This window comes from Nycticebus coucang, chromosome 9, assembly GCF_027406575.1.
Source record: "Nycticebus coucang isolate mNycCou1 chromosome 9, mNycCou1.pri, whole genome shotgun sequence".
Classification (NCBI taxonomy): Eukaryota; Metazoa; Chordata; class Mammalia; order Primates; family Lorisidae; genus Nycticebus; species Nycticebus coucang.
The window spans coordinates 127,504,335-127,521,035 of NC_069788.1; the positions used below are offsets into that span (position 1 = coordinate 127,504,335).

The 16,701-nt window shown below is 37.8% G+C and overlaps 1 protein-coding gene across 4 annotated transcripts in view; it reads left to right on the forward strand.

Moving 5' to 3' along the window:
* The window catches only part of ARID4A (AT-rich interaction domain 4A), an 84,669-nt gene that overhangs the window by 21,186 nt on the left and 46,782 nt on the right, over nt 1–16,701 (forward strand). For all 4 annotated transcript variants that reach the window (XM_053602352.1, XM_053602353.1, XM_053602350.1 and 1 more), the window contains exons 9-11: nt 3,265–3,344; nt 5,199–5,275; nt 6,218–6,384. In XM_053602352.1, coding sequence (XP_053458327.1) covers nt 3,265–3,344; nt 5,199–5,275; nt 6,218–6,384 — 324 coding nt within the window. The remainder of the gene's footprint in view (nt 1–3,264; nt 3,345–5,198; nt 5,276–6,217; nt 6,385–16,701) is intronic.

Sequence of the window (16,701 nt, forward strand, 5' to 3'; positions counted from 1 at the left end):
CATGGAAAAAAATGGAAAAACCCAGCCGGGCGCCGCTGCGAGCGCCTGTAATCCCAGCGGCTTCGGAGGCTGAGGCAGCAGGATGCCCACAGCCAGAGTCTGAGGTTGCAGTGAGCTACGATGCCATTGCCTCTGCTTAGGGCATAGAGTAGAACTCTGTCTCGACAAAAAAAAAAAAAAAGAAAGAAAGAAAATGGATTTGGATTAAGGATAATCATATCTTGCCAGTTCTTTTTTTTTTTTTTTAACAACTTCCTTTATTTACTAAATAGATGTATCACTTGCCAATGATAATTGAAAATAAAAGATGAGGCTCAGTGCCTGTAGCTCAGCAGCTAGGGCACCAGCCACATACACTGGAGCTGGCAGGGGTTCAAATGCAGCCTGGGCCTATCAAACAACAGTGACAACCAAAAAAAAAAACATAGCTGGGCATTGTAGCAGCCTTCTGTAGTCCCAGCTAACTGGGAGGCTGAGGCAAGAGACTCGCTTAAGCCTAAGAGTTGGAGGCTGCTGTGAGCTGTGATGCCACACTATTCTACCCAGGGTGACAAAGTGAGACTCTGTTTCAAAAAAAAAAAAAGAGAGAGACTCCATTCTTACCTTTGAAGATTTTACATCTAATGCAAATAATCAAGTAACTAGAATATAAAATAGTGTGTGTTCAATATTAAGACTTCTTGGCCTGAGAGATGATACTTATTTGAAGAAAACACAGAAAGCCTTCATGGAGGCAATGCTTTTGAGCTGAACATTGAAGGATTTAAAGTTAGCAGGCAGGCTTGGTGCCTGTAGCTCAAGCGGCTAAGGCACCAGCCACATACATCAGAGCTGGCAGGTTCAAATTCAGCCCTGGTCTGCCAAACAATAATGACAACTACAACCAAAAAATAGCCGGGTGTTGTGGCAGGAGTCCCAGCTACTTGGGAGGCTGAGGCAAGAGACTCTCTTAAGCCCAGGAGTTGGAGGGTGCTGTGAGCTATGACGCCACGGCATTCTACCCAGCAACAGCTTGAGGCTCTGTCTCAAAAAATAAAATAAAAATAAAAATAAATAAAGTTAGCAGGCAGATCTTTACTAGAGGACTTTCTGAAAATAAATGAGAAAAAATGAAAGGTTTATTCATATAGCTGTTTGCTCTGGGAATCCATTTTAGCTAAATATTTGAGGTGGGTGGGGAATAATAGGAAATATGACGACAGTGATTTATTTGAATGATCTTTAAAAGTTCATCTAAGGAATTGGGACATAATTCTGCAGAGAATTTTGCAGAATAGTGATGTTCTTTGAGCTCCATGTTTAGGAATGTTAATGAGGTATTGATAAGTTAGGTCAATTGTTGGAAAGACTGGAGGTGGCAGGAATCAATTTGAATGTCATGAGAATAGTTCACAGGTGAGGTCATTAGACCTTGGATTGTGCCTACTCATCGTGTGAGACTCACCTGAAGCCTTTGCTGCCACGCCTTTTCCTTGCCCGTGCTGCATGAAATCTTCCTCCCAGGTATTCCCACATTATCCTGGGCCTAGCATCACTGTATTGATTCTCTGTTGTGTTCTTTTTTGAGTGTCTTTTAATGTTGGCACCTCTTTTACCCTCTAAGCTCCTTAAAGGCAGGTACAACTACATTATTAGTCTAATCATTAATAGGGCCTACAAGCTGTATGTTAATACTTTCATAACAGCGGATGTGGCTGCCAGGAATACTTGATGATCTGGATATTCACTTTTCAGTATGATAACCATGAGCCATATGTGCCTATTTAAGTTTAAATGAAAATTAATTAAGATTAAATAGAATTAACAACTTGTTCTCTCATTGCACCAGCCACATTTTAAGTGTTAAGCCCCGTGTAACTCACTGGTACTGTTCTGGGCAATGCAGGTATAGAGCAATTCCATCCTTGTGTGAAGGCATGTGAGCAGTGCTTGATTGTAGCAGGGAGGCTAATATTAGGGAAAGTGTGAGGCAGGTACATTTCTTTTTTTTTTTTATTGTTGGAGATTCATTGAGGGTACAGAGAACCAGGTTACACTGATTGCATTTGTCAGATAAAGTCCCTCTTACAGTTATGTCCCATGTGGTAAGTATATTTCTATAATTTATTAGGAAACTTAAGTTTTTTTAAATTATAATGTTTGAAGTTTTATAAAGCATACAGAGATTACTTATTAATGATACTGTTTAAATATTTTCAAAAATTCAGAAATTAGAAGTTCTTTGTTTATATTTCTTTTGATTTTCTTTTCTTTTTTTTTTTTTTATAACATTTTTTTTTTTTTTTTTTTGTGGTTTATTTTTTTTGGCCGGGGCTGGGTTTGAACCCACCACCTCTGGCATATGGGACCGGCGCCCTACTCACTGAGCCACAGGCACCACCCTCTTTTGATTTTCTTTAATCACTAAGAATTGTACATGCCCTGGTAAAAAGATGACTAGTGATTTTTTAAAATTACTATCCTGATTTAAAATTTAAAAAAATTTAATTTTAAAAAATTTTTAAATAAATAATTAAATATTTAAATAAGTAAGTAAAAATAAAAAATTAAATCCTGATTTAATTTTAAAAAATTAAAAAATCACTTTACAATCCCAGAACTCTGGGAGGCCAAGGCAGGAAGAATCATTTAAGCTCAAGAGTTTGAGACCAACCTGAGCAAGAGTGAGATCCTGTTTCTACTAAAAATAGAAATATTAGCTAGTTGTGGTGGTACATGCTTATAGTCTCAGCTACTCAGGAGGCTAAAAAAGGAAGACTGCTTGAGTCCAGGGGTCTGAGGTTATAATGAGTTGTGATGATGCCACTGAACTCTGTTCAGGGCAACAGAAAAAGACTTTGTCTCAAGTAAATAAGTAAATAAAAATATAAATAGATCCTGATTCAAGTACATTTTAAAAATTTTGATATGCCAAATTTTCATCACAGATCATTTTACATTTTGGACAATAAATGAATCATTATTTATCTTATAAATTCTGATATTTTGAAGCTACTGGTCACAATTTATATTTCATTAATTATTTATTTTATAATCTAATGACTAAGGGTAAGTTAAACATCTAGAAAACCAATCTACTAAACAAAAAATATAAGGAGATCTTCTTCCCTAAGTGATTATAACGGGAGCTATTTACAGTGAAGCTATTTCTTGTGAAATATAACCCGCTTGAGAAATGAATGAATCCAGAGTTGTTCTTTTTGAAAATGTTCTTTTTCTGAGAAAGGGAAATAGGAATTAATCTGTTACTGTTTTCTATTTCAGGTGATATCGCCCAGCTGTAATGATGATGTCACAGTGAAAAAGGATCAGTGTTTAGTTCGGTCATTTATTGATTCTAAATTGTGAGTAATGAGTCACTGAATAATGTTACATGGAAGGAAGAAAATGGCCTCCTGCCTCCAAGTCTTTATTTTTAAAAGTCTAATCATTAATGAACGAAAAGTCATGTTTTGACGTTTTGTAATATAGGGCGTTTTCTACTGATAAGTTTTATTATAAAAACTGGATGCTACATGAGAACAGTATTAAAAAGTTTTTTAAAAAATGAAGTGTGAGGCTCAGCGCTTGTAGCTCAAGCAGCTAAGGCACCAGCTACATACACCAGAGCTGGCAGGTTCGTATCCAGCCTGGGCCTGCCAAACAATGACAACTACAACCAAAAAATAGCTGGGCGTTGTAGCAGGTACCTGTAGTCCCAGCTACTTGGGAGGCTGAGGCCAGAGAATTGCTTAAGTCCAGGAGTTGAAGGTTGCTGTGAACTATGACACCATGGCACTCTACCCACGGTGATATCTTGAGGCTCTGTCTCAAAAAAAAATGAAGCATGAGACTCAGCACCCATAGCACAGTGGTTATGGTGCCAGCCACATACACTAAGGCTGATAACTGCAACAAAAAATAGCCAGGCTGGCTCCGCGCCTATGGCTCAAGTGGCTAAGGCACCAGCCATATACACCTGAGCTGGCAGGTTTGAATCCAGCCGGGCCCACCAAACAACAATGACGGCTGCAACCAAAAAATAGCCAGGTGTTGTGGCAGGCACCTGTAGTCCCAGCTACTTGGGAGGCTGAGGCAAGATATTCGCTTAAACCCAAGAGTTGGAGGATGCGGTGAGCTATGACGCCATGGCACTCTACCGAGGGTGACATATGAGACTGTCTCAAAAAAAAAAAACACACAAAAGAAGCATGGTATTAGTTTTATCCACAATTGTAAAATTTTGTAGTTTTATGAAGTATACTATTTTATATATTAAGAACTATGAAACTGATTTTTTAATAGAGCCTATATTACCAGAATAATTATTTTGATATTTTTCTGATTAAAAGCCACACTTTTAGAAACTTTCTTACTCTCATCCCTGCTCTATTACCACAAAAATGTACTTTTTTTCAAAAAAAAATGTGCTTCTAAAATGTATATATTTATTATTGAGTTATGAAAAATTTGATTTGTGGCTCGGTTCCTATACCACAGTGGTTATGGTACCAGCCACAAACACCAAGGGTGGTGGATTCAAACCCGACCTGGCCCAGCTAAACAACAATGACAACTGCAACAAAAAATAGCCTGGCGTTGTGGCGTGCACCTGTAGTCTCAGCTACTTGGGAGGCTTATGCTAGAGAATCTCTTAAGCCAAGGATTTTGAGGTTGCTGTGAGCTGTGCTGCCATGGCATTCTACCCAGGGTGACATAGTGAGATTCTGTCTCAAAAAGCAAAACAACAAAAACAGAAAGAGAAAAGAAAAATTTGATTTGTAAAATATTTAATATCAATGTATCTTATAATTAATTTTAAAAATATTTTAATAATGCCTTATAGTAAATGGGTTTTTTGACTAACATGAATAATACAATTAATAAATAGTAAATATTAGAATAGATATCTATAAGTGCTGAAAACATCATGCTAATATTAATTACTCCTTATTCTCTGTAGGAAGATGGTATAGATTGAAATATTATGAATTTGAGGCTCTCTAATTAGTGTACTTTGAGTATGTAAAACATCAAAATTAACATTACCTATATTACCTCTTGCCCTTTATTAAGGATTGATATAAATGGTCTTAGACTTCTAATACAATTTATAAGCAAAATTTTAATTTCAAGGTTTATATTTTTCCATATGTTAACATGGACTATTTAAGTGATAATTTCTTTTTAATCCCCTTTATTCTTCTTTCTATAATTAGTTACTCTATAGCAAGAAAGGACATTAAGGAAATAGACATTCTCAATCTACCAGAAGCTGAGCTCTCCACTAAACCAGGTAAAATAAAGAGGAATCAGTCTGTTATTTGATACTATAGGTCCTAGTGAATAAAGTAAGACTAAATATTCTTTGTTTTTGTTTTAACTTTTTTAGAGTTAGTATCCACTCTTATTTGATTTTCTTTTAATGTCTAGATGAAATATTTGGTTTGGGGCAGCACCTGTGGCTCAGTTGGTAAGGCGCCGGCCCCATATACCGAGGGTGGCAGGTTCAAACCCGGCCCCAGCTGAACTGCAAACCAAAAAATAGCTGGGCGTTGGGCGGCGTCTGTGGCTCACTGGGTAAGGCACCGGCCCCATATACCGAGGGTGGCGGGTTCAAACCCAGCCCCGGCCAAACTGCAACAAAAAAATAGCCGGGCGTTGTGGCAGGCGCCTGTAGTCCCAGCTGCTCGGGAGGCTGAGGCAAGAGAATCGCTTAAGCCCAGGAGTTGGAGGTTGCTGTGAGCTGTGTGAGGCCACGGCATTCTACCGAGGGCCATAAAGTGAGACTCTGTCTCTACAAAAAAAAAAAAAAAATAGCTGGGCGTTGTGGCGGGCGCCTGTAGTCCCAGCTACTCGGGAGGCTGAGGCAAGAGAGTTGCTTCAGCCCAGGAGTTGGAGGTTGCTGTGAGCTGTGTGATGCCATGGCACTCTACCGAGGGCGATAAAGTGAGACTCTGTCTCTACAAAAAAAAAAAAAAAGAAATATTTGGTTTGTAATTTTCAGGTAAGTTTAATTTTTCATGTTTTACCATTATCATTTATCACAGTATTCCCTATCGTGATAACAAACATTCGTGTAATATTAAAACTTAGCAAATATATCAAGCTTACAACATGGTTTCCCAAATTACAGCTGGATTTGAATTCGGCTCTTCGGCCTCTGAGCGTCATGTCTTTTGTGTGACTCTGTGCCGCCGATTCTGTAGCACTTGCTGAAGTGTGCTTTCCCTCGTAGGGCTTCAGAAAGCAAGCGTCTTCTTAAGAACTGGAGTTGTTCCTGATAATTGGAAAATGGATCTAAGCGAAATCCTTGAGTCATCCAGTAGCGATGATGAAGGTGGCCCAGCTGAAGAAAATGATGATGAGAAGGAAAAGGAGGCCAGAAAGGCAGAGGAAGAGATGGTAGGGATAATTTAACATCTGTAACAAGCAAAAGCATTTTAATGCTCTTCAGTAAGAATTACACCTGCATGATTTTCCCTCTGTTTAGTTTCTCTATTATTTGTTTCTTTCCATTTCTAGCACAGCTGAATTTGGGGATTGAGTAAGCTTTGTGCCTCAGAGCTCAGTGTGTAACTCAGAGGTCACAGAGAAGTACTTTTCAGGTTCATTTATCAACAAGTGCAAACTGTTTGTTGTTTGTTTTTCAAACAACCCAAGAGGAAAGAAATGTAATTTTTAAGTATTCTATGTGTGTTAACTTGTTTAAATTGTTACCATATAAAGTAACTGTTTTTATTCTACTTTAAAGGTGAAGAAAGTGAGATTCAGAAAGGTTAAGTAATTTTCCCAAGGTGGCACAATTAAAATGTGGAGGATAGGAATTTGAACCCAGATCTGGTCTGTAAAAAATCATAGAAAAGGTTTATGTTGTAGTTTGTAAGTGCTAATGGCTGTCTTTGTGATATTGCCATGTCGTTTAAAACATGCATATGACTGTAGGAAATGGCCCATGAAGGTGTGGCATCATCACTTACATGCCTAGGGTTGTCTAGTTATTTAGCAGTGTTTTTTCAAAGGGGATAAACTGTCTAGTATCTTTTTGGTGGTTATGGAGTAAAGGGGTTTAGGGGCAAGACAAAGAGAATGAATTTACTGGAAAGGACCTATTTGACCATGAAAAGTATTTGTCTGGAAAAAACGTGGAATGCTTGTTTCTGTTTTACTTACACAAATAAGAATCCATAAAAGAAAATGAATATACTTTTATGTGACGGAAGCATACGCTATTTCTTTCTTTTTACTTTCACTGCAGTATTTGGGTTTTTTTACACTCTGAAATCAGAATGGCGGTTCATACTTACAGGCTGCCTACAGAGTTGCCATAGTAACGTGCTGTTGGTTTCCAGTGAGCATGCTCGGGAAGACAGGAAGGGTTAGCAGAGGCTTGGCAGGTTGCCAGTGGAGGTCTGCCAGCTGCTTTGAAATGGGCTGTCTTTCTTTTCCTTTCATGTAATGTCTGATTTTTATGTGGAAGAGAATGTAAGTAGTGCTGTATGACCCTGCGGATGCTATGCCCTAAGAGGGAAAGCAAATATTTGCAAGTCAGACTGAAAAATGCCCAGACCCTGTACTGATTAAGTGGAAGGGGAATCTAACCATTTTGCATTTGAAAGAAAATGCAACGTATAGGTAAGATTTTTTTTTTTTTTCGGTATATTTAGTTACCATTTTGCTTGCCAAAAATGGGGTTAAATGAGAATTTTAGATATTGGTGATGTGGCTGATATGGTAGGACTATAACCAAGCGTAATTGTTTCTTGTGTGAAGACAGTTGGAGTCTATTTTTAGAATATCACTGGATGAAAGCTATTTTTCTGAACCATAAGATAGATTTTGAAATGAAAATGATAATGAGACAGTTTAACTAAATTCAAGATTTAAAGTCTGAATATTAAATGTTATTTTTGCATTTGATCTGTATTTATTTATTATATGTTTTTAGGGTAAATAGGCCACGTTTGCAGGGTGTGAACTCTTGCAATCTGTGGTTTAGCTTTTGTTTTTGTTTTTTTTAATTAACCTTAACTGCCCAATATGGAAAAAGATTCGTCTCTTTATGTTTGTTAATGCTTTTATTTGGTGCCCCTTCCAGAATGTATTTTCCCTGCCCCCCATCCTTTTTTTTTAAAAACCCTGAAATTTGAAACAAAGAGGGTAAAAAGCTTTGCAGAAAGTTGCAGAGGGTGTCTATAAATAGTAAATTATAAATAGTGCTCTTATTACCATGACTAATTTCATAAATATTGTAGTGTTTTATTCAAGCTGTGAATAATGTTAGTATAAAAGAAGGAAGAACAGAGGCAAAGCTCTGTTACCTATTGTTTGCAGGTAATAGTAAAGAAATATTTAAAAGGGAAGGTGCTTGTAAGGATAGTATCTTCTTAAAATGTGTTAATTATGTTTTGAGCCTGTTAAAATAAAATGAGCCAGGATGCTTTTCATCTGTTGAAAGTAACAGCAAAATTACAGAATTTAGGTACTGATTTATCTGACTGTTAATTTAAATTATTTTTCTGCTGGTCAGTTTCATAGCCATCTTTACTGAATTAGTTGATATAAACTAATTCTTTTTTCTCTGGCCAGAGAGGTAGATTTTCTTGAGTGAAATTTTGGTTGCTTTAGACAAAAATCAGCTTCCTTACCTTGTTCTTAGGTATAAGATTTAGTTGCTGAATCATTCTAACTCGTCTTGAACAGTAATTTAAAAAATTTTAACATACTGATAAACTAAAGAGCACTCTAAACTATATGTTAAAAGGGGGCGAAATGCGTATGCTATAAAAAGAAGAAAAATTTGGTAGGCAGGGCCTACCTGGCTTAGTCACCATGGGCCTTTACCACGTAAGAGAGGCTTAGCTGTTGCATTACATTACAGCTCAGAGTCTTTCCAAAATGCAGCCATGCTGTGCTTTTCTTGAAGATTTAATGCTGCTTTACAGTGATCAAAAAAATCTTTTATAATATTCTGCAACCACTATAACGATATAGTCTGTCATTTGGTATTTGAAGTAAAGCAAGCAAATTTTATGCAGAGGAATTATACAAGTATTAGATACTTTTGCAGATACTTCTGCAGTGTTAATGCAATAGGCGGTGGGTATGGGTTTTATGTTTAGTGCTTTGGGCACCCTAACATAGCCTTACTATGGACTTTAACATGGAAAAGCACCTTTTTTACTTAAATGTTTTTAATTCCTAAACATTGATAGTTCAGAATTTGAGTAAAAGACGTATCTCATACTGTTACTACGAGGGAAAAAATTTGAGGATCTGACAAAAAGTTGATCATATCTATATTGATGACTTTAAATTTCAACTCATTGATATACTGAAAAGAAAGCCCTGGAGAGTATTTTTGTTGATATTTCTTATGTGTTTTTTGTTAAGAAAATATTATAATAGAAGTGATTCTACTGAATTTTCACCTTTGAAATTGATTGAAAAGTCCATGTAAACATAATAATGATATCAGCTATTCATTTTTTCCTGACTTGTATTTACTTTAGATAAATACAGGAGAGTTTTCTAAGAGTGAAATAAATGGATGGTGTTTTAGAAGACTTTCAAGGAGTATATGACTCGTCTTAGCTTTCTTATTCCTTTTGGCTTCTTAAAGTAGGCTTACATGTTAGGCTCTTTCAAAAAATACTCTTTTTTATTTTTTATTTATTTTTGAGATAGAGTCTCACTACGTCATCCTTGGTCGAGTGCCGTGGCGTCACAGCTCATAGCAACCTCTAACTCGGGCTTAAGTGATTCTCTTGCCTCAGCCTCCCAAGTAGCTGGGACTAAAGGTGCCTGCACAATGCCTGGCTGTTTTTTTATTGCAGCTGTTCTTATTGTTTAGCTGGCCCGGGCCAGACTCGAACCTGCCACCCTCAATGCATGTGGCTGGTGCCGTAACCACTGTGCTACGGGTACTGAGCCTCAAAAAAAAAATTCTTACAATTTCATACTTAGTAATGAAAATTAGAATTTGGGCTGGGCTCCTGTAGCTCAGTGGTTAGGGTGCTGGCCACATGCACCGGAGCTGGTGGACGTCACAGCTCATAGCAACCTCTAACTCTTGGGCTTAAGTGATTCTCTTGCCTCAGCCTCCCAAATATCTGGGACTACAGGCGCCCACCACAGTGCCTGGCTATTTTTTTTGGTTCAGTTGCCATTGTTGTTTTAGCTAGCCAGGGCTGGGTTCGAACCTGCCAGCCTTGTTGTATGTGGCTGGTACCCTACCCGCTGAGCTACAGGCGTCCTCCCATGGAAATATTTTTGAAGTCTAAATCACATAATTTATGCCGTTCTGTATATTGATAGTAAAGGTTAGTGATCATTGAAGATCACTTTGGGTATAAGCCTAGAGTAAAAAAATGGTTGATAACTCAGGAAAGCCATGCTAACTTGGTAAAATTTTAAAAAATTGTTAAATGTATTATTAATATTTCAAGATTATTCAGTAACTCTTCTTGCCAGTCAAGTGTTTCTAAGCAGATTCTAAAAAGGCAACCTTTAATGAATAAATGAAACGTTAGTTTGCAATCAAATATGATAACTGACTTGCTGAAGTCTTAAAGTTTAGCCAGTTAAACAAGAAAACAAAAATGCTCTAATATGTTTAGAAAAATCTTTGATTCCAATATTAACATGTAAGAGTCTAGCCAAACTATGGTCATCTAATCAGATTAATAAGGATTGCACATTTGTATACAAAATGAATTATATTTTTATGAAGTTAACATTTTACATATCAATGCATTTTATAGTTGTGGTAATATGATGAGGTTGATACTAAAAACTTGGATTTCTCAAAAAGAAAAGAAAAAAAAAAGGCCAGGCATGGTAGCTCATGCCTATAATCCTAGCATTCTGGGAATCTGAGACGGATAGATTACTTGAGCTCAGGAGTTTGAGACCAGCCTGAGCAAGAGTGTAACCCCTGTCTCTACTAAAAACGGAAAACTTAGCCAGCATTGTGGCAGGCAACTGTAGTCCCAGCCACTTGGGAGGCTGAGGCAAGAGGATTGCTTGAGTTCAAGAGTTTGAGGTTGGGGGGCGCCTGTGGCTCAGTGAGCAGGCCCCATATACCGAGGGTGGCCCGCCGGCCCCATATACCGAGGGTGGCAGGTTCAAACCCAGCCCCTGCCAAACTGCAACAAAAAAATAGCCGGGCGTTGTGGCAGGTGCCTGTAGTCCCAGCTACTCGGGAGGCTGAGGCAGGAGAATCTCCTAAGCCCAGGAGTTGGAGGTTGCTGTGAGCTCTGAGACCATGGCACTCTACTCAGGGCAAGAGTGAGACTCTCTCAAAGAGAAAGAAGAAAGAAAGAAAAAGGAAAGGCAACTTAATGGCGTCTACCTCACATCTTGGTGATGAAAATGTATATACCTTTTTAGATGGGGAAAATTAGTAGACTCAGCTGTGATGCAATACAAGAGCCACATAATCATTTATTTTAGGTAAGCTGTTGTAAACTGTGTTCTGAAGTTATAAAAGTGCATTACTATGAATATATATCTTATGTGAGCCCTAAAATTTTCTGTAAGTGTACAGCAGGAAAGAATGGAATCACGGTAAATTTTATGTTTAACAAATTTCCCTGGGTCTTTAACACAATTGGTCAGTTTCCAATTTCTGTAATCAAATCGTTACCTCCTCCATTAAGCCAAAAATCCTACTTGCATTCCATTCCACCTTCAGAAAGAAACTGGGAATTCCAGATTCTGCTCTAAACCCTGAGAGCTTGCTCACTTTCCCTTGAAGCACAATTGATAATGTGTTGTCCTCTGTAGGATGGGTTTTAATTTTATGCCCTAGATCTCCCTTTCAGGAAATCTTAAGACTATCAAATCTCTCTTTTCTTTCCATCACCTATAACACATTGACTGCCTTCCAGAACAAAAACAAACTTTTTCCCTGGGGCCATGTTGTTTTAATAAGAAAATGGAATAAAAGCTTCAAAAACAAAATGATCTTTTCTAAGTTAATAAAAATTTCTGCTGGTTTTTACCCAGGGGCCACCCCTCACTATGCAGCAGTGTGGCAGTGTCACTTGCCTGAGCACCAGGAGGTTCCCAAGGTAGAGATGTGTGAGTTATATATGCTTCATGAGACCCCAGGCTCAAAACTAGTGTGAGTTAAATACAACTCACAGGGAAGTTAATGTGTTAACCTATTTCTTCCTATTGTGTCCTTTTCATCGGCTTTTAAAAACATGTTTACATCTCTCCCGGCCTTCCTGACAACCACTCCATATTCCTTCCACCAATCTGCTGACCTCTCTACTTTCCCCTCCAGGTACTGTGTTCTTTCTTCACCCTCATGACCAGATTGCTCAGTTATATACTCTGTTCCTGACCTCCCATTAACTCTTTTTTTTTTAAGACAGAGTTTCACTTTGTCACCCTCGGTAGAGTGCTGTAGCTGCACAGCTCACAGCAACCTCAAAGTCTTGGGCTCAGGCAATCCTCTTGCCTCAGCCTCCTGAGTAGCTGGGACTACAGGCGCCTGCCACCTCATCTGGCTATTTTTAGAGATGGGTTCTTGCTCTGCCTCAGGCTGGTCTCTAACATGTGAGCTCAGGCATTCCACTTGCCTTGGCCTCCCAGAGTGCTGGGATTACAGGCGTGAGCCACTGAGGCCGGCCCCTCTCATTAACTCTTAACTCTCTGCAGTGTGTCCTATCCTCTCACAACTCCACCAGCTAGTGACTCCAACAAACTTTGTATTAAATCAAACAATTTTTTTGTTTTGTAATTAATAGCTTTTTATTTTTATTGTTTTTTTATTAATATTAAATCATAGCTGTGTACATTAATGAGATCATGGGGCACCATACATTGGTTTTATAAACAGTTTGACACATTTTCATCACACTGGTTAACATAGCCTTCCTGGCATTTTCTTAGTTATTGTGTTAAGACAGTTATATTCTACATTTACTAAGTTTCACATGTACCCTTGTATGATGCACCGCAGGTGTAATCCCACCTATCACCCTCTCTCCGCCCATCCTCCCGCCTCCCTCCCCTCCCTCCCCTCTCTCTCCCCCTTCCCCCTATTCTTAGGTTATAACTGGGTTATAGCTTTCATATGAAAGCCAAAAATTAGTTTCATAGGAGGGCTGAGTACTTTTTCTTCCATTCTTGAGATACTTTACTAAGAAGAATATGTTCCAGCTCCATCCATGTAAACATAAAAGAGGTAAAGTCTCCATCTTTCTTTAAGGCTGCATAATATTCCATGGTGTACATATACCACAATTTATTAATCCATTGATGGATTGATGGGCACTTGGGCTTTTTCCATGCCTTAGCAATTGTGAATTGGGCTGCAATAAACATTCTGGTACAAATATCTTTGTTATGATGTGATTTTTGGTCTTCTGGGTATATACCTAGTAGAGGAATTATAGGATTGAATGGCAGGTCTATTTTTAGATCTCTAAGTGTTCTCCAAACATCTTCCCAAAAGGAATGTATTAATTTGCATTCCCACCAGCAGTGCAGAAGTGTTCCCTTTTCTCCACATCCATGTCAACATCTCTGGTCTTGGGATTTTGTGATATGGGCTAATCTTACTGGAGTTAGATGGTACGTCAAGGTAGTTTTGATTTGCATTTCTCTGATGATTAAAGATGATGAGCATTTTTTCATATGTCTGTAGGCGGTGTACCTGTCTTCTTCAGAGAAGTTTCTCTTCAAGTCCCTTGCCCAGCCTGCGATGGGATCACTTGTTCTTCTCTTGCTTGTACGTTTGAGTTCTCTGTGGATTCTGGTTATTAAACCTTTGTCAGAGACATAACCTGCAAATATCTTCTCCCATTCTGAGGGCTGTTTGCTTGCTTTACTTACTGTGTTATTGGCTGTGCAGAAGCTTTTTAGTTTGATCAGGTCCCAGTAGTATATTTTTGAAGCTGCTTCAATTGCCCGGGGGGTCCTCCTCATAAAATACTCGCCCAGACCGATTTCTTCAAGGGTTTTCCCTGCACTCTCTTCTAGTACTTTTATAGTCTCATGTCTTAAGTTTAAATCTTTAATCCAGTTGAGAGTCTATCTTAGTTAATGGTGAAAGGTGTGGGTTCAGTTTCAGTCTTCTACAGGTTGCCAGTCAGTTCACTCAGCACCATTTGTTAAATAGGGAATCTTTTCCCCATTGAATGTTTTTAATTGGCTTGTCAAAGATCAGATAATGGTAAGTAGCTGGATTCATCTCTTGGTTCTCTATTCTGTTCCAGACATATACTTCTCTGTTTTTGTGCCAGTACCATGCTGTTTTGATCACTGTCGGTTTATAGTATAGTCTGAGGTCTGATAGTGTAATTCCTCCTGCTTTGTTTTTATTTCTGAGTAATGTCTTGGCTATTCAGGGTTTTTTTTGATTCCATATAAAACTTAGTATTATTTTTTCAAGATCTTTAAACTATGACAGTGGGACTTTAATAGGGATTGCATTAAAATTATATATTGTTTTGGGTAGTATGGACATTTCAACAATGTTGATTCTTCCCAGCCATGAGCATGGTATGTTTTTCCATTCGTTAATGTTTTCAGCTATTTCTTTTCTTAGAGTTTCATAGTTCTCTTTATAGAGATCTTTCATGTCTTTTGTTAGATAAACTCCCAAGTATTTCATCTTCTTTGACACTACTGTGAACAGAATAGAGTCCTTGACTGTTTTTTCAGCTTGACTATTGTTGGTATATATAAAGGCTACCAATTTATGAATGTTGATTTTATAACCTGAGACGCTGCTGTATTCCTTGATCACTTCTAAAAGTTTTGTAGTAGAATCCCTGGTGTTTTCCAGATACACAATCATATCATCTGCGAAGAGCAAAAGTTTGATCTCTTCTGACCCTATATGGATACCCTTGATTGCGTTTTCTTCCCTAATTGTGATGGCTAAAACTTTCATCACAATGTTAAAGAGCAGTGGAGACAATAGGCAGCCTTGTCTGGTTCCTGATCTGAGTGGAAATGATTTCAGTTTAACTCCATTCAATACGATATTGGCTGTGGGTTTGCTATAGATGGCCTCTATTAGTTTAAGAAATGTCCCTTCTATACCAGTTTTCTTTAGTGTTCTGATCATGAAGGGATGCTGGATATTATCAAAGCTTTTTCCTCGTCAATTGAGAGAATCATATGGTCTTTGTTTTTTAAATTTGTTTATGTACTGAATTATAGTTATGGATTTATGTATATTAAACCAGCCTTGAGACCCTGGGATAAAACTGACTTGGTCATGATGTATAATTTGTTTGATATGTTTCTGGATTCTGTTTGTTAGGATCTTGTTGAATATTTTTGCATCTATATTCATTAGTGATATTGGTCTATAATTTTCTTTTCTTGTTGGGTCTTTTCCTGGTTTGGGGATCAGGGTGATGTTTGCTTCATAGAACGTGTTGGGTAGTCTTCCTTCTTTTCTACATTTTGGAACAGGTTGAGTAATAATAGGTACTAATTCTTCTTTAAAGGTTTGATAGAATTCTGACGTGAAGCCATCTGGTCCTGGGCTTTTCTTTTTAGAGAGATCTCGTATGGTTGATGCTATTTCAGAACTTGTTATTGTCATGTCAACATTTCCACTTGATTCTGGCTAAGTCTTGGAAGGTGACATGCTTCCAAGTATTGGTCAATTTCCTTCAGATTTTCATATTTCTGAGAATAAAGTTTCTTGTAATATTCATTAAGGATTTTTTGAATTTCGGAGGAGTCTGTTGTTATTTCGTTTTTGTCGTTTCTGATGGATGAAATTAGAGATTTTACTCTTTTTTTTCCTGGTTAGGTTAGCCAAAGGTTTATCTACTTTATTGGCCTTTTCAAAAAACCAACTTTTTGATTTATTGACCTGTTGTGTAATTCTTTTGTTTTCAATTTCATTTAATTCTGCTCTAATTTTGGTTATTTCTTTTCTTCTACTGGGTTTGGGGTTGGAATGTTCTTCCTCTTCCAGTTGCTTATGATGTCCCATTAAGTTGTTAACTTCCGCTCTTTCCATTCTCTTGAGGAAGGCTTGCAGTGCTATAAATTTCCCTCTTAGGACTGCCTTTACGGTATCCCAGAGGTTCTGATAATTCGTGTCTTCATTGTCATTTTGTTCCAAAAATGTGGCGATTTCCTTCTTAATCTCATCTCTGACCCAGCTATCATTCAGCATAAGGTTATTTAACTTCCATGTTTTTGTATAAGTGTGCAGATACCTCTTGTTACTGAGTTCAACTTTTATTCCATGGTGGGCCTAGAAGATGCAAGGAATAATTTCTATTCCTTTAAATTTACTGAGGTTAGACTTGTGACCTAAGATGTGATCGATTTTGGAGTATGTTCCGTGAGCTGATGAGAAGTAAGTGTATTCAGTTTTGTTGGGATGACATGTTCTGTAGATGTCTACTAAATCCAAATGTTGGATGGTTAGGTTTAAATCTAAAATTTCTTTGCTCAGCTTCTTATTGGAGGATCTGTCCAGCATTGCCAAAGGAGTGTTGAAATCTCTGACTATTATGGAGCTGGAGGAATTGAAGTTGCTCATGTGTGTCAGTTTCTCTTATAAATTGAGGCGCATTCTGGTTGGGTGCATAAATATTCATACTTGAAATCTCATCATATTGAGTATTACCCTTAACAAATATGTAGTGACCATTCTTATCTTTCTTTACTTTTGTTGGTTTAAAGCTTATTGTGTCAGCAAATAGAATTGCAACACCTGCTTTTTTCTGATTC